The sequence below is a fragment of the Macrobrachium nipponense genome, chromosome 23 (genome assembly GCF_015104395.2).
Source record: "Macrobrachium nipponense isolate FS-2020 chromosome 23, ASM1510439v2, whole genome shotgun sequence".
Lineage (NCBI taxonomy): Eukaryota > Metazoa > Arthropoda > Malacostraca > Decapoda > Palaemonidae > Macrobrachium > Macrobrachium nipponense.
This window is the reverse complement of record NC_061090.1, coordinates 52459313-52478212: the sequence shown is the minus strand read 5'-3', so window position 1 is coordinate 52478212 and position 18900 is coordinate 52459313. Positions and strand designations below refer to the sequence as shown.

The window sequence follows — 18900 nt, the reverse complement described above, 5'->3', positions numbered from 1 at the left end:
ATATGTAAATATATATATATATATATATATATATATATATATATATATACATATATATTTTGAGAAACATAACTTTATGATTTATACTTCCTGCGTAGTTTTCAAATAGAGAAAATCAGCCACTTTCTGTTGGGAGAATTACCACTTTTCTTATCATTATTTAATAAAAATCAACAATTATATTAGTAAATTGTATCAGTATGCAAGATGAACGGTGTTCAATAGTCTTTGTTTTTATCTTTTGCGTATCAATACAAATATCTTTTATTGTCGATTTTTATTACAAAACAGTTTACCACGACGATGTGATTGCCTTGTATATATATATATATATATATATATATATATATATATATATATATATATATATATATATATACCATTTCCCCATTTTGACTTCCAGCACTGAAGAATAATGTAACTGTTGTCTTTTCAACAGCTTTGGTGCATGCAGTACACCCCCTGGGCCTTAAAGTACAGCCTCGACAACGACCTCCATCCACCAGGTCACTACAGAATCCTAGGGTCGTTACAGAACACGAAGGAATTTGCGGATACTTTCGGCTGCGCCAAAGGATCCCTAATGAATCCTGAAAAGAAGTGTCTTTTGTGGTAAAAAATAAATAAATAAATAGATAAAAGGAATGTCCAGAACAAAAGCGTCTTCAGCATGAAATTCATCGAAAAATACTAAATATGTCGTGGTGAAAAAAAGAAGTCGAAGTTTTGTAAACAAAAGAAAAAAGTATGAGCTCTACGAAAAGAAGTCGAGGTGACATCTACATGACTCAACAATTTGACGTTGCATTTTCAGATTTCCTTTTTTACCATCTCGGAAGATAAATAATGACAGATTGTGCCATTGCATTTGATCATCATAATTTATTCGACCTCTTCATCATACCTGTAACTCAGTAACTTCTGTAATTCGTGTTCAAATACGAACGACCGACGATAGAAAATTGGGTCAAGAAGAAATCATCCACATGAACGCAGTCACTCGCGAACCATTCCGTTCTTCTTTGAAGTAATATAATTGACCTTCTAGCAAATAGCAGCGTCCGAAATTCTCTTCAATTACTGGCTGCTGTGAAGCAAGAGCCCGTGCCAACGTCAGGCTGGCTGAATCTCACTGCTGAAATTCTCGTACAGCATTTGGGAAGATACCACTCAAGGATCCAACTCCAGCATTTCAATCAATGTCCTGTGATTCTTTTAACTTCTGGAAAGATTTATTTTGTAACTTTGTTGGAAGAATTATAACTTAATAATAAAAAAGACAATTGTGTGTGAATATTCATGAATTCATGAGCTTCTTGATATATATGTACTACTTACATGCATGTAGTACTACAAAGAGAGACAGATGCATAGAATCTACCGGTCACTTTTTACCAAAAGCGTATGTAACTGTACTTATTACAGTACTCGGTAAAGTCTCTGTCTCTCTGTCATGGAAGTATTGGTTTTAGAATATATATATATATATAATATATATATATATATATATATATATATATATATATATATATATATATATACTATAAAAGGACCATTAAAACAAATTATTGGGCCTTTTATACTTGAGATGTATTGTGTTTTAACAGAAGAATATATAATTATATATATATATATATATATATATATATATATATATATATATATATATATATATATATATATATAATATATATATATATATATATATATATATATATATATATATATATATTATATATATATATATATATATAGATATATATATATATATATATACACGCTGATTTCCTAAACTAGCATAGTTGCGTTATAAAAGGGGAAAGAAAACAGCAAATAAAAATATACCTAATTAATCTAATATGGCAAACTACGGTGTAATATGACTTCACATGTGTTTTAACTGCTGCGATTTTAATCTTTTTGTACAAAATGTTTCTTCTCTCAGTTTTGTCAATCAGTCTTACTAGGAAAATCCGGCCTTTTCTCAATGTGGAAGGTAACCCGTTGCATATTCATGGCGAAATCATCCCCTTACTGACTCATACTAAGTGGTGGAAGTTGTTGGTGTTGTTGATTGACCTGGCCTTATGCCAGCACGAAAAGCAGAAGAAGAAGCAGTATCTCCCTGCAGTTCAGAGGGATACTAAAGATGAATTAACATCAACAGTTTGGCGTAACATAAAGTAAAGTTAAACTAAATAATGAGTAAAAAATTAAGGGAAAAAAGCTTTGTACCTCATAAACAGTGTAGTTTGCCCGCAATTGTGTTTGTGGAGTGAACACCTAGGAACCAGGAACCAGGGTCTCCTCTGCAGCTAATGACAAAGAGCAATCATTTTGCGCTTTACCATTACCAAGCCTTGTGCAACTGTCAGTTTGGATATGAATTGGGTGATGGTTAAACCACATCACGTACTACAGTATAACCGAAAAAAAAGGTTGATATTGAATCCACATCGCGCGCCATTCCAGCGTTGAGTTATGGATCTTCTTCTCCTGACTGCTTGGCCGCATATATGGCATGGATGAGATCAAACAGGAAACTTCTGGGCTGGACTCCAACTTCCTCACCGATTCGGTGTGGCGGTTGGCCTACGACGAGCCAGCAAGAGTTGTCAGGCGGGCACATGAACACACGCACTGGCGTTAGGAAATTCCAAGTGGCGTCTCTGAAAAGTCTTCGTCAAGGCAAGAAATTATTCTTGAATTTATAAGCAACATGCCCCTTTCCGCTTTTTGTTGAAGATGAATGATGTTTAAAATTGCGATAGAGAGAGAGAGAGAGAGAGAGAGAGAGAGAGGAGAGAGAGAGAGAGAAAAGAACAAGGACACTCCTGATTTGCTCGTGGAGTTTGGAGAATTATAGGCTCGTAAGCGACACAAACCGGCGTCAGTGACCTTTGCTGTTGCGACGCCTGTCTTATACCCTTGCAGTAAGTGTAAGCGGCCAGTTGGGTTGCCGGGTATCATCTTCAGAGTGGGACCACTGCCGGATATTAACAGCGCTCTAAGTGAAACCATATCTTAAATTTGCAGAGACCGATGCCTTGCGAGACCTTGATTCATATCTACCTCTTACCAGACCGAGACAATTAAGAGACGGCCCTGGAAAAGTAAAAAGAGTCTGGGAAAATAAGAGCAGAAAGAAAATACCAAAGCTATTATTAAATAAATAACAAAAACTAGAAAAAAGGCCCGTACCAAGAAAAACATTGCAAAGCGACAAGTTCCAACGAACAATATTTCATTGCGCCAGAGCCGTTGGTATTTTATTTATTTATTTCTAATAATACGATGTGGTTAAGATTCCAGACGCCTACCTCACTTGCACAAGCTCTCTCGCTGAATCCTTGATTAAGTCGTTGAGAGATTAATTAATGTCTAGGTTTCTCTCTGAGCTATCCCTTCGTAAATCCCTTTATATATATATAATATATATATATATATAATATATATATATATATAATATATAGATATAGATATATGTATATATATATATATCTATATATATATATTTATATAACTATATATATATGTGTGTGTATGTGTGTTTATCTACACAGCTAGCAATGAACTGCACGCACTGCAATGCGAGCTTTGCAATACATATAAATTCAATAATCATGTAATGGAAATGACCGAGTAATGCTGCTGGTCTCCTTGTGTATAGCTACAACCTTCCATTTTATAAGACAATTTCTGCACTTTATTCCCCGCCCCCTTTCTCATTTTGGGAGTGGCAAAATTACCACTGCATTGGGAGTTGCTCACCCAATTGACCCCAGCAATAAAAGAGAAAAATCTTACTGATCGTGGGCCAACAGCAGCACAGCTGTTACAAGCAAACAAGCACTGGACATTACGTCACTTTTTATTTTCAGCCACCCACCTGCTGTGGTCTCACTGCTCGTAATGCATCTGTCCGTCTAAGGTGATCTACTTCTCGTGATAAAACATTTAAACATAAGCATAAACCGTCTTCGTTCGTCCTTGTCAACTTGCCATTCAAAATCAGCAACCGTAGATGAATGACTGTGGCGGGGTGAGGGGCTTTGCCTAAGGTTTAAATGTTTACTTTCAATTTCGTGACATTTCACACGAATCACGCGTCTTGTAGTATTTATTGTAAAAATGTTGACAGCGGCATAGGAAAAACAAACTAAATGCTTGGCCTTGACGAATGTAACAATAGGTAATTACACTATTCACGGTCTTGAATGATGTAAACAGGCAATGTTTGTTTGGCTGCAGCTTAGAAAGACGATTTAAAACAGCAATATTTTGAAAATAAAAGTACATTCGTCGCTAAGATGAGGAACAAAAATTTCAAACATTATATGAAATGCACCGAACTCGACAAGTATTATGTCCCACCTGAGTTGCAGATTATTTTTAAACCCTTCAGAAAGGAAAGTAAAAGTTTGCTAAGCCTCACCTCGTTCAGTGGTCTGTGGTGAGAAGCACTTAAAATGAATTGACGTTCGGTCGGCAACACTCCAATCTAAACCAATGTGGGTGAATACATTGAATGATAATCTGTAAGCCTTAAGAGGAGTGAATCGCCCGTTTCATGCTAGGATCCGGGCACGGACCATTTGAATACATGAATCCCCAGATATGCAATACGTATACGTTTAAACTTAAGAAAAAATACGCGCATCTGTAAAATCGATGATACGACCAGTTGTCAAGACGTTAATAATGTCGGCCAGAATCGGCGAAGAAAAATGGAGATTCTCTTATTTGCAAGAGATGTAAGAGCCCAAGTCACACCCTTAAATTGTCAATGGAAAAAGGGGTAGATGAGGAATGGGCGAGGCGACCGCGAAACGAAAACACATTAAAGAGGAATCCACGAAATATGAGTCACTTAATGGAGTCTCGGCTCCTACTTCTGGTGGGTGGCAGGGAGTTCTTCTTCTTCTCGTGGAAGGTGTCGGTCTTGCGGGAACGCGTCATTCACGTCAGTGTTTTGTTGACGTTTGTGTCGGTGTGTCCACCTGTTACTTTGTGTGTGTGTGTGTGTCCGTCGTCCTCATCCCCCCCTTTAGTAAGGGAGATTTTTCCCCGTGGGGAGTGAAAGAGGATTTAGTGGTGAGGATTATTTCGTGGTACTTCGAAGATGGAATGATTAGGAGAGCGTCTGGCGACTCGATTAGGGAAATGAATCTCCTCGGGAATGACACCTGCGAGTCGAAAGTGTTGTGGTAGGTAGTGTAGTTGTAGTAGTAGTAGTATCCTCGTCGAGGACGTAGTACCTACCTTAAAGTCTTTCCTTTCCAATCAGATAAAAGCAGACTGATCTGATCACGAAATTGTCGTTTCGTGTTACTGATTAACTGTAACCTGGACCAGACTGTAATGCCAGACCTAGGTAGTACCTACCTAGTACCTAGTATTCCTACTAGTGCCGTAGCTTGGTATGGGCGTCCCTCGCCCACATCCTTGATCCCGTAAGAGGATCACTTGGCCCATTCATTAAAAGGGTAGCCTCATCTTGATAGCATAGAACAATTTGACCAGATTAGATAGTAGATATTTTAATTTTAAAATTCCCCAGTAGGCTATTCGAGGACTAGGTAGGTACCTAGGTATTTTTTAAATTTATTTTTTATATTTTTTTCTGCTGTCGTAGTCTCCTTAATATGCTTTAATAAGAAATTTATACAAAAATCATCGCAAATGTAATGTTACTTAGATACCTATTTAAAGTTTTTTTTTTTTTTTTTTTCTTTAATGTTTCAACCCCATGGTCTGGCAGTAGGCTAAGGTGATCTACTTCAAGTAGGGCTGGTAGTAGTAAAGTATATATCTATCAGTGGTTAATCTCAAAAAGTGGTTGGAATTCTTTAAAAGCCCAAGCTAAAAAAAAAGTTTTAACTGCAGACTACTGCCGCACCCCCCTAGTTCCAGAACTACCGGTTTACATGCCAAATGGACACCATGTATAGTAGTACCAGGCCCTTGAGGATGAATGTTAATCATAAAAAAAAATCTGAAAATACCCTAAACACTAAAGACTTGATACATGGTAAATTCTCTGGTCAGCGACTGGCAGAAATCAGGCCGCGGTAGACTATGTAGTACTCTGCAGTTTAACCTTGATAAGTACTAAAATGAATAAAAGTTCAATAGAATTTTACAATCTCAAACTAGGCATATTTAAGAACTATAGAATGATCCTACATTAGGCTTGCAGGATGCTGTGCCACTGGCTGCCTAGAAATGTTTCATCTAGCATTAGCCTGAATGACTATCCTATTTGGTTTTATCCTATTTATCCTGTTTTTTTTTTTTCCATCCTTTTTTAGCCTATTTTAACCTCTTGTTTTTATTGAATTCCAGTCCTCCTATAAATTAAGACTAACCTGTGAAAAAGGAAAACATGTCAGTGTATAGGCTACTATCATTTACCACCTATATTGACATGATTTTATTAGAAGCACTGATTTACCAGAAAATTTATCATTCGAGACTGAAACACATTTGGAATAGAATGTTTGTTTGCTTCCTTAAACAGTATTTTATTTTTCTCCCATACATATGGTTAAGGTTTTAATAAATGTAAAGCTGTTAGAAATTGGGAAAGTTTTGTTTCAATATTTATTAGGTAGAATGGAAAACAAACATGGTACATATGTAAATACACTTTAAATCCTTCAGAATTATTCACAATACTTACACAAGAATACTTTATTTTGTGCCTATATTATTTTGATGTGATTTGGGGGCTAGGGGCAGTTGGAGTTTGGAATATGCTATGATCACTTGATGCTGATAACCTGCCTAGCATAGTGTGCACACAAGTCATAAAAATGTTGATTCAGTGTCTTTGAAAAGTACAGTGGTCATAGATGTTTATGCAAATACCTAATATGAAAAATTTAGATTATTTAATCTTATGGGGCAAAGAATTTACGGTGCAGGCATGTAAATTATGTACCAATTAGTTTTAAAGTATGGTATATGCAGATGAAATACACATTGTAGTAAATTGAAGAAAAAGGATTATTATAAATATTATAATACAAATAGAAATGTAAATGCTTCTATGCCATAGCTACTACATACATGGGCATCCGTTTTGCACAATGCAGGACGACAAAGGTGGGAATAAATTAGTAGAGGAAGACAGAAAGCAACCTTTAGATATCAGCAAAGCTCCAATTGGGAGCATTGTAACTTGATCCCAGTGACTCGGTAGTTGATTCATTGGAACTAATGAAGTTTAAAATGGGTAGCTCTTCATGTAGGGAGGGTAGCTTATTTACCGTTGTGTAGTGCTGGCAAGGTGTGCTCTGCTCTGAGTACAGCTGTGATTTCTTATGTTTTAAATTTTGAACAAGGTTCCCATGAGTCTTTTCACATTCTTTGCTTTATCATCTTGGTTTTTCTTTGATGTTTCTCCTATATTGTTTGTCCTTTATTCCTGCTATTGTTTTTCCATAATGGGCTTATTCCTCAATTAGAGTCCTTGAGATTGTCACATTCTGCCTTTCCAACTAGGGTTGCAGTTTGGCTGATAGTGATGATGATGATGAACGATATTGTAATATATAGTTTTTGAGTGGGAATGCCATAGTTGTCAGCAGATAGTCTACCCATCAGCACTATTATGTGCATTTTTAGGGATAAACTGATTTTTTTACTGTTTACTGTACCTACCATTGACTTGGTTCAATTGGATTTACTCTTTTCTGGCAGCATTACTATGTGGTTTGATATAGTATGTTAAAAAAACATTGGGGATTGTTAAATATTTTAAGAAAACTTTCATTCATTTAGTTAGCTTGTTGCTTTGCAGTAAATACAAATTTATCAGCACTAGCTGCATGGTTTTTTTTTTTTATTCCAAATTGAAATCTTGTTTGTGTGTTGCTTATTATATTATTAAGCTGGTGATGCAACAATAGTTTGTTTGCTTGTTTTTAAATTTTCTAATGCTACATTTCAAATATGTTATAATTGAAATATTTAACAGAACTGTAGTACAGTATTGTGTAAATTTCAAAGAAAAAATAAGTACTAATGCCACCAAAGAAGAATAGTTATGCTATTATCCTACTTTGCATTCATCCTGACCCATTGAACATCTGGCTACCCTTTACCCCCATAATTATCCAGATGTGAAATGGGGTGGTGTGCCATTCTGATTCTTCCGAAAAACAAACGTTGCATAAAGAGGAACGTTTTCTCCATAATCATGCATTTAAGATACTTTAATATACCGTATCGTGCTTCCAAGAAATCAATATAGAAGGATCCACAGTAATATCCTTGTTTATCAAGATAAAATATATTTATGGAAATATATACAAAGCTTAAAGCTTTCGTCCATCCTCCTGTGGACTTGATCACTAAGTAAATGAGACATGGTATTGGTGAAGAATTCCAAATAAACATAAATAAACAGACAACAAAAATTTAACAAGGTTAGAAATGTGAACAAGTCATTGGGTCGTATTCCTTTCCATAATTCGCTGTGATCTTCTAGGTGGGACAAAGCGTCGGTCTTCTTCCTGAATGACATCTTGAGGGTCGTTAGCCAAAAAGGTAGTTTGTAGATCAGACTGGGACGGGCGAAGGGTGGTTATCCACATTATCAGATTGAAGGAGGCTGTACGCATTTCTGAAGTTCTTAATTCTGGCCCTTTTGCAAATTTCTTCACTCAAAAGTAAATTGTTCTGTATTCCAGTATTCCCCTCAAAGGTGTCATTCAAAGTGATGAGAGCTCCTTCCACAATTCTCCTAGTGGTCCTATGCACACTCTTATAAATAACTTTTCCTCCCTTGAAGTCGATGGCATGATCCGAATCCCAAGTATGCTTGGCAATGGCGCTGTAAATGTTGCCCAAACTGCAAGCTGCAATATGTTCCCGTTTCCTCTGGTCAAGGGAACGACCGCTTTCACCAATATAGCATTTTTCACAATTTTTACATAAAGAACTTCAGAAATGTGTACAGCCTCCTTCAATCTGATAATGTGGATAACCACCCTTTGTCCGTTCCAGAGTCTGATCTACAAACTACCTTTTTGGCTAACGACCCTCAAGATGTCATTCAGGAAGAAGACCGGCACTTTGTCCCGCCTCGAAGATCACAGCGAATTATGGAAAGGAATACGACCCAATGACTTGTTCGCATTTTTAACCTTGTTAAATTTTTGTTGTCTGTTTGTTTATGTTTATTTGGAATTCTTCACCAATGCCATGTCTCATTTACTTAGTGATCAAGTCCACAGGAGGATGGACGAAAGCTTACCCCCATTTAAATAGATAGCGATCTGTTCAGTACTTATTAGTTTGTTTTAGGCTGGTCAATTATTCCAGTCACTCTACGCTGACAACTAACTACTTCAGTAATTGGTGGTTCTACTACTTGATTACCCATCATGCTGACCACAGCATTTAAAAACAGTTATTCTTCCAAGAGTGCAGTATAATATCTTGAGGGAGCCATGACATTTCCCTCAGTTCTGTGAGAGGATGCTGAGGTAAAAGTAAGATCGGAGATGAGTCCCGGTTGGTTGCATCTTCCTGGGAGTGGTGTTGGATACCAAGTAGTTTATTAAAACTAGATAAAAGAGTCTTTCTTCTATATCTATCCTTTGGATGGTTATTTTCAAGTCTTCGCCCTTTTAGACTAGTTCCTTATGAATTTTAATTTCATTAGTGATCTATGTGCTGTAATTTAATGCAGTTTGTATAGAAAAATGTATGATTTTTTTTTCTATAACAATCATATAAGGGCCATGAATACAGTTAAAGATGAGAATCAGCCTAAGATACCTTTTCCAGGGCTTAATATAGTAAATGAAGTCCCTAGACTTTGAACCTATTGTTTAATATTTCTCTTTTACTTATTTCCATTGTTTTTGATGGTACGGATACTCTAGAAATGACACTAAACACCAGTAAACAGTAAAGAATTTGTTACCCATTGTTGTGCAGTTTTCAGGGGGTTGTGAATTTGGTTTCTATAGCCATATTGTATAGTGAGCATTTTTTATATTTTGAAATTTTGATGCCATGGATACATAAACAACTTAGGAGTTGACAATTTTATCTCTGTAAAAGTTTTTTGAACCCTTTTCCTTTTTGTTTAATTTTCCCTTGTTAATTGTCTGGTACCTCGTGTTAACATCTTCCTTTATTGGTCACCTTGCAACTATTTAGTCTTAACCTTATGTAGGTATAATGTAGAAGATATATCTAGGAACTAAGGAAAGAATTTGTGAAGGGTTAACTGTGGGCGGGAAGCTGAGTAGCTACAGTGCTGTATTTTAAAAGTGAATTTTTATATTCACAAGCAGACAGGCCTGATGGTGTGGGCTATTTAATGCATGATTCATTCCATATACATTTATATTTAGATGCACCTTAAGTTTTAAGCATAATGGAAAATAAGTGAAGACTATTAGAAAAGATAGGAAATTTGCCACGTTGAGAAAGTCAGAATTACAGCCGTTATCTTTGATCACATGACTTGCAAGAAGAGAGGCTGTGAAGATGAGGAAGGGAAGTAACTAGTGGTGAGTGTGTACAGTATTAGCATAGTGGATGACTTGCATTTGTATAAGGCTTGTCAGCTGCCTTTAGACTTAATCCTTTCATTTGTTTTGGAAGTCTTGGCTGGATGAAGGATGGTTTGGCAGTATGTAGTTTGTATTTGTAAGTTATGCATAGTCAAATTTATCAGTCAGTCTGAAATCGTATTAAGATTGAATTGGTACGTATTCTGTGCAATTCAATACAAGGAGCATGGTGACCCAAAAGGATAACTGGTACCAGTATTATAAAGACTCTTTCTCTCTCTCTTTCTCTCTCACTCTCTCACTCTTACTATACTCATAAATTGTGTATAGTAAGTACGTAACAGTATTTATAATTCAGATATGCAAGTAAGTTTTTGAGTTTAGGAAAAAGCTTAATTACATACAAGTAAATATTAATTATATGAAATACAGTATTGGTACTGTACTGGATTTTGTTTTAATGCTATTAACTGTTCAGAAGTTGTTACAGTTACAATATTATAGCATTGGTTTTATTTATAAAAGGCTTGGTGAAGTGTTGGCAAGAGAAGTGTATCAAACTTGTAGTCACATGAACCATTCCATTCTCGGATGATGAAGATCCGAAGAAAATTAAAGGTCTTATTTCAAAGGTATTCTTAGCATGCTGGATTGCATGTTGTTTCCTTTAATGCAGTGTATTTTAGTATAAATACTCTATGTGTACAGTATCAAGTAATATACAAAGTACCATACCACAAGAACAAATTATTTGTAATCATTTTTATAAGTATCCCCAGTTTGTCTTCAATAATACACCCAGGGCTCTTGCTGATATTGGAGACGTAGATATAAAGTGAAAAATCACTCAACAGTTGTTAATCAACAGTTTTATAATTTTTTTCCTGTATTGTTACTACACAGTACTGTAAATGCTTAAGTATGTACAACACAGAATACACTGTGTATAGTGAGCTGGTAAAATTAATAAAAAAGGGGGAATTTATACAGCAGTGATTTTCACTTGAGAAAAGTGGAAATATGTACTATGTATAGTACTGTAAACAAACTTTTATTTTATAAATCTCTGGATAACATGGAATTTGTTGTGCAGTGATGTTTCTTATTTTTTTCTGCCAAGAACAGTATTTGTTACTTGCAAAACTCAAAAGTCTAGCCAGCAGAATAGGTTATTGATGGTTTTATTTGCATTACTGATTCAGTATTACCTGATTTTCCAGTGTTGTCAGTTAGTTATCACAAGTATTGTTATATACATCATTAATTTTCTTATGCAATGTTTTCCTCTTTTCCCCCTCAGGTTACCTTGCTTTGGAAGCAAAGTGTCCAAGAATCCTATCTGTACACAACACAGCCAAGTGTACTGGGTTCATATCAGCTGTCTGTAGAAGAAGGTGCTCTCATTACTAGTGTGCATAATTGGTGCAGATTGCAGTAGGGGAATGCATAAGGCTTTTAGCAGAAAATCCAACCAAGCAATAATCAGAATGTGTGTTTGTTGGCTCTACAGTGTTTGTGAGCCAGTTGGCAGGTAGCTCGTAAGATAACAAACTTTTGAATAGTACAAATTGTGGCAACTTTTTTATGGTTAAGATGCCGTCACTGTTTTCTTGTCTTGGGTGTGGGGGAGGAGCTGAGAGCGATGATATTCGCGTTTTGGATTATCGGCATGCAGCCCTCACTGATGTCCCCTCTGATGTGTTTGCCTCTGAGCGAACTTTAGAGGAGCTTTTGCTGGATTCAAACCAGGTATTTATTGCTGTTTCATTTGCAAATTTTATAAGACTTTATGAAGCACTAGATTGATTTAGTATCTCATTGGAAAATTCACTATTTTTCCCTATGAAGAAACAGCCTTTTCACCGTAAACATATGTCTTAAGGTGTTATTGTGTTTTCAGTTGAGTGAATTACCACGGCAGCTCTTCTATTGCCATGGCCTCAAAGAGCTTGGACTTAGTGACAACGAGTTGACCTCTCTTCCCCCGGCTGTGGCTTCCCTTATTAATCTTGTTTCAATTGACCTTAGCAAAAATGGTAAGGGTGATTTTGCATCATTGTTGTCATATGTTAATGCATGGTTTAAAAGTCATATTTCATGTTTTAATGTTTGTTTATTTAGAGGTGATAGAAAGTAACTTACTATCACTGTGTGAATGCTATTCTTTGTTGCATTGGTCCTATAAAGTGAAAATGAGTATTGTATCAAACTTATTAAAAATATAGTTATGAAACTTTTTTCCCAAGATTCATTGTGATGTCTTCAACTTTTCGCATTATATCAATGTATCTTGCAGTGATGATCTTGTGGCTTGTAGTCCCTAGAGACATCTGAAGAGAAGAGACTTGTAGCTTTATGTGGAATGTCAAATGGCCAGTAGACGATTGTCTTTTTATTAATCATTTGGGCCCTTTTGTAATGTATCAGAGATTAGTCCTTGTCATTTCCAGCTGGTGATTCCAAGCACACTATTTTTACAGTGGTCTGATAAGACCAGAGAATTACATTTTTTTGACATGGTTAGGTCTTTAATGAAAAATGAAAACTGACCAGTAGAATTCAAGTTAGTTTCCAAGAGTAGTTATTTGTAAATTTTGCTAAAAACAAAGAAAACTGATTATGGACATTTTCTGGTACTATTTCTTTTCTTTATATGTACAATTTTAAATTATGGAGACAGGTTTATTGTGATGGGTTGACTGCATTCACATTTAGCAATTTACATCTTACCATTTCCATATGATTTTCATAGTTTTAGAATATTTTTGGAGATGTCTCAAGATGGGGTGCTTCCTTTAATTCACTTTAGGTGTAGTGTAGATGAGTTTTTGTAATCTTTGTGATAAACTGTAGGCCTTGTGTGTGTGTTTGTGTGTATGTGTGTGCATAAACTATTGTAATTTCTTTGTATCTTGTGAAGGTTGTAATTTTTGTAAATACTAATAATAATGATAATAATGAAAATAAAGAAAAAAAAAAAAAAAAAGAGTACTAGTACATGGTACATGCTAAGCCAGTTAATGTTAGTGGAATTGTATCTATTGGTGAGCCTGAATTTTGTAGTCATTATGCCATGATTTTTTTTTTTTTTTTTGCCATCCACAGCCATATCAGATATCCCAGATAACATCAAAGGCTGCAAGCAGCTTAGCATTGTTGATGCCAGCATCAATCCGTTGTGTCGATTACCTGAAGGATTTACTCAGCTTCTGTCCCTTCAAGAACTTTATCTTAACGATACATTTTTGGTAAGGGAATAATCTTACATAAAGTATATTACGTATATGATTTTGTGATGGTGAAATACTTTACCAGACTTAATTGATTTGGTATTTATGTAGCTTAATTTTTACTCATATTTTCAATTGTATGACTTATTGGAAATACTCCTTATTCTGTTTTTAGAGTTAGCTGACTTTTGAAGAACTTATGCTAAGCTGTTGAATAACTTGAAATTTTGTAATTTATATACATAATAGTATTTATGCTAGTTTTTTTATTTTAACTGTTGATAAAATACTTGAATGTGCAGGAGTACTTGCCAGCAAATTTTGGCAGACTTTCTCGCCTGAGAATATTAGAGCTGAGGGAAAATCAGCTCAATACGCTCCCTAAGTCTATGGCTCGTCTAACTAATCTTCAACGTCTTGATATAGGACAGAATGACTTCTCTGAACTGGTAAGCTTTAACTGGGAACAAAAATTATCCGTTTGCTTATGTACACACAAAATTGCATGTAAACTGTCAGTGGTTAATTTTTGTTTATGAATTGTTAATTACTTTTATTGATCTACAGCCCATGGTAGTATTAGAATTTTCATGAATAGTACATACATTTCAAAAAATATTTTGAAAGGCTACTAACACATTACCTTCAATTTTACAGCCTGAAGTAATTGGAAGTTTGAGCAATTTAACTGAACTATGGTTTGACAACAACAAAGTCAAGAGCCTTCCACCACTTATGGGTCGACTGAAAAAGTTAGTTCATGTAGATGCCTCTAAGAACAAAGTGGACTGGGTGACGGAAGAACTTGAAAATTGTACTCAGTTGACAGACCTCCATCTGTCATCCAATTATCTAAAGGTACTTGAACTGTTTTTTAACTTTACAGCTGACATGAAATGAAAATCTCTAAACTATGACGAGTTATCTGTAGAAGTATTTTATTAAGGTTATGTTGTCCAATTTGTAGAGGCTCAAAAAGCCTGCCTAAAGGGTTTTTTCTTTTGTGAAATAAGAAAGTTAGCAAGAAGCAAAATAAAAGAAGCTGCTCAGTAGATTTAGAAGAGACTAGAGGGAATGAATGAAAAGTAAAAGTTAAGGATTTTGTTACTCCCGGCTCTTTTATTGTCAAATCTATATTGTATACTGAACTATCATGCATTTCTTTTGATGCAGCTTTTATAAAGAAACTGTATGAAGTCTTGAGATTATCCTTCCATGTGCATGTGCATTGTCCTTCTGATATTCTGGAGGCATCTGAAGTCTCTTTATAGGAGTCTTTTTATTATCAGTCCAATTTAACAGCAGAACTGGTAAAACGTTAGTATTTTTATGGTTAAAATACACTACAGTAGTACTACCTCAATCTTACGTGTTTTGAGTTGTGCAAATTCACAATAGCACAAACTTTTAATTGGAACATTACTAATTATCGTACGCGAGTATTTCACAGACATGTGAACACAAATGCAATATTTTTGAATCCTGAAGAAAGCCTGCAAAGGTGTTTGTTCAATTTTTGTATGTACTTGGTAAGTTTTCAAGCTTTTATGTGTAAATTAAATACTATTAAATAATAAAAATACAGATTTCTCTCTATCTATCTCTCCGCGTATGTAATCTTCACACAGTCCTCTATGTTTACCTACCAACCATTTATGTCTTTTTTTTTTTTTTTTTTTTTTTTTTTTTTTTTTTTTTTTTTTTTTTTTTTTAAGGGTAAGGTATTAAGCTAACTTTCAAAGGGAATTACAGTAACTTTAATTTCATTTAAAAGTTACCTTAATACTTCGTAAAGAATATCTTTTCTCTCTCTCTCTCGTAGTCAGGGTAGCAAAGTGGTTGAGAAGACTTCTTAAAATAGATTGGTTGCTCAGAAGGGGAAAAGAAGAGACAACTATGTTGACGTATGTAATCTTCACACACACTTATATTTTTGCGAACCATATATTTCTTTTTCCAGCTAATATTTAAATGAAATTACAGTAACTTTAATTTCATTTAAGTTACCTTGATGTTTAGGGAGCATGATTAGGGTCATATGTATTGTTCAAACCTTAGAAGTAAGCATTTATTAGCATTTTTAGAGACCATGCCAAACTTCCACGAAACTTCCCCTTGCGTGAGGGGGTCTGGAACCTAACCTCGTTCAAGTTCGGGGTATTACTGTACATTGCACTTTCAATTTGACTTTTTGCAGGAGTTGCCAGAGAAATTTGGTGGATGTCGACAACTGCAAGTTTTGAGATTGGATGACAATGCCCTGACTCATTTGCCAGAATCTATTGGTGGTTTGGTTTCATTAGAAGAGCTGGTTGTTACACAGAATGATTTGGAAACATTGCCAGCATCCATCGGACTGCTGCGTGCTCTACATACGCTTCATATTGATGATAACCTTTTAACAGGTGTTTATTGTGTGTGAAGCATCTTTTTTCAGATACTGAGAAATGGCCTTATTTTATTTATTTTTTCTCAGAATTTGTAAATAAGGGGATTTTGGCTATATTTGATGTAAACTTCTTTTAATAGATAGTATAAATTGCTGATGAATCACCAGTTGTCCTATATTTATGAAGGGTATAGTACTTCTCTTAGAAATATGCCAATTTACTTATGGGTATTTGCAGTTTTCAATTACGTACATTGCTGTTGTGATGGTTTACATCGGAATTCTCCTGAAATCCTGAGTATAATCTGAATATACTTAAGACATTGTATACTTGTGGTGATTAAAGTAATTTGAATAAAATCTCTTCAGATATACTGTATGTATTGTGATTCCTTTCATAATTGTGGAGACTGATTTTATTCTATTTTTTCCCTTAAGAACTGCCTCCCGAGTTAGGGTCTTGTTCCCGGCTTACTGTGTTGACAGCAGCATCAAATAGATTGACCGGTGTGCCGGCAGAACTGGGACATCTGCCGCAGCTTGCTGTCCTCAACTTGTGTGCCAATCTCATTCATCATCTTCCTGTTTCATTAACAAAGTTGAAGGTATGGAATTGAGAACAAAATTTTACATGTTGCTTGAATACAGTCATTGCATTGTGTATCTTCTTAGTGAATGAAGTAGGGTTGCATTTATTAATTAAGTTAGCAGTTGATAATAAAAGAAGAATATATGGTAATAAAGTTTCAATAACATAAACTTTTTACTTTTAAAGTGTTTGGTTTTTACTTTTTAAAGTGTTTGAAAATTTGCTTTGAAAACAAGAGGTTATTAAAAACTGTACTTATCAACCCTTTGACTATTTTATTGTTATGAAATTGTTAGTTGTTATGAATACTATATACATAGTACGTATACTAGTTGATTTTATTTTCATATAAGATTTTGAGTTCAAGCTTGGGAACTTTTTTATATATTAATATATTAATAATATTTGTTTAAATTCGGTATGATTGTTGACTATTTCTTCCAAGATAGATAAAAAACTAACTACATTACTGAGTTTGCCTGTGTTTTCACAATTCCATTCAGAAGTTGATTTGAATAGTCAAAGGGCTCACTAAGAGCATGGATTAAAGGAAGTATGCAAGTAGTGTATCCAACATATTTTGTTGTAGATTTTGTTAAAATAATACACTTGAACGTGTAGTTTAATACCTTTGAATTGCATTAACAGTCAGTCATAACTAGGGTTGTTTGAAATTGCCAGTGTAAACTGCTTTTTTTGGTCTGTCGTAAGTTTTTATATAAGTGGTACTGTTTTAACCATGTTCGCCCTTGTGCTTCCTATAGCTGCGAGCTCTGTGGCTCTCAGAGAACCAGAATAAACCTCAAGTGCAGCTCCAATCAGAAACTTTACCAGAAACGGGTCAGAGAGTCCTTACGTGCTTCATGTTACCCCAGCAGCAACGTTCTTTTCAGCCAGGTGAGGTAACAGCGGGATGTGGAAGGATGATGTACGGTGTTGACGGGTGAGAGGAGCCGTTGCAGTGTTCAGGGAAGAGTTGAGACCTGGCTGTAGAAGGTCATTTTTTTTCACTGAAACAATAACCACCCATTATTTTGTAATCTGTCATGAATTATACGAGTGATGATAAAAGTGTGATTGTAAAAGACTGGTTCTTGGAATAGATGTAAGGTTATTGACAACCAAAGGGTTGCTACTGAGAGTTTGCCTTGTGTTTTGATACTTTGATGCTCATGTAAAAATTCAAAGACAAGATATTTTTCACACAGAAAGTTTATTCTTTATCTGTTCAAAATGCCCCTCCAACTACAACCAGTTACATTGTGGATGACATCAAATTTCTTTTGAGTTTTAGGTTCAATCACCCTTAGACATAAATCAGATAGGTCATAAGTTGAGGGTAATTTATTATCCATTCCAGACAGTTTGTATTAGCTTTTTTTTTTAATGTAGAAAACAGGCTTACGTATTTTTGTCATCTGTAATTGTTGTTTCATGTGTCTTAGTTATAGATGGTGGAGGAAACTCATTCCAATTTTTATTGTTGGGTTGGAATATAGGTTGTATCTGCAATGTATTACAGATAAATGATCGTTGTTGAGTACTAGTTGGGAATCTTACCAAATGAACCCTTGCTTTTACAGAAGCTGTTGTGGAGGCTGATACTTTCCCTGGACAAGGTTGGGATGAGCAGAGGAAAGCTAAAACTCTTATCAAGTTTGCATTTGATGGAGATGTTGACAAGCCAGGTCGCCTGACTCGTGCGCCCACACCTTATCCCAAGGAACTAAAGGCCTTAGCCAAGCATGCTCGCAATCTGAACAGCTTGCAGAAAGATGCCTCCCGCCAGTTTGTTTTGGGTCGCACACAAGATTCAAATAAAGTTTCTGCTTCCTCCGTTGTAATACCTGCCAAAGAGGAAATGGAGATGGAGCCAGTTTCTAAGGTTAGATTGCTAGAGGTGTTGTTTCTTTTTGTAATTACAAAGCATCTTGTGTTGCATAATCTTAAACTGCTCTGTTCTTGTATAGGAATGTTTGCGTACATAGTACTCATTCATAGCACTTTCAATGTATGAAATAGTATAAAAAAATTTCTTCTAATGCAGGGTTATTCAGTATTTTAAGTAGAAACAAGAAAACTAAAAAAAAGTTGAAAATGTGTACATTGAGTATACAGTAGTACCTAGAAAATAAATATGTATGCCAATCTAATTTG

The 18900-nt window shown here is 35.2% G+C and overlaps 2 protein-coding genes across 7 annotated transcripts in view; both read left to right on the top strand.

Annotated features, from left to right (window-relative positions):
* Positions 1-1286, top strand: part of LOC135200688 (neprilysin-like) — a 42345-nt gene extending 41059 nt beyond the window's left edge. For all 4 annotated transcript variants that reach the window (XM_064229308.1, XM_064229315.1, XM_064229298.1 and 1 more), the window contains exon 23: positions 440-1286. In XM_064229308.1, coding sequence (XP_064085378.1) covers positions 440-616 — 177 coding nt within the window. In that variant the 3' untranslated portion in view covers positions 617-1286. The remainder of the gene's footprint in view (positions 1-439) is intronic.
* A 3621-nt stretch (positions 1287-4907) lies between these two features.
* LOC135200671 (mucin-17-like) overlaps positions 4908-18900 on the top strand; it is a 32435-nt gene continuing 18442 nt past the window's right edge. For 2 of the 3 annotated variants that reach the window (XM_064229288.1, XM_064229283.1), the window contains exons 1-10: positions 4909-5207; positions 11836-12284; positions 12436-12571; positions 13641-13783; positions 14068-14214; positions 14423-14623; positions 15963-16170; positions 16593-16759; positions 17508-17640; positions 18327-18628. In XM_064229288.1, coding sequence (XP_064085358.1) covers positions 12120-12284; positions 12436-12571; positions 13641-13783; positions 14068-14214; positions 14423-14623; positions 15963-16170; positions 16593-16759; positions 17508-17640; positions 18327-18628 — 1602 coding nt within the window. In that variant the 5' untranslated portion in view covers positions 4909-5207; positions 11836-12119. Of the gene's footprint in view, positions 5208-11835; positions 12285-12435; positions 12572-13640; positions 13784-14067; positions 14215-14422; positions 14624-15962; positions 16171-16592; positions 16760-17507; positions 17641-18326; positions 18629-18900 lie in introns of all 3 variants that reach the window. The other variant, XR_010311346.1, reaches the window with a different exon arrangement.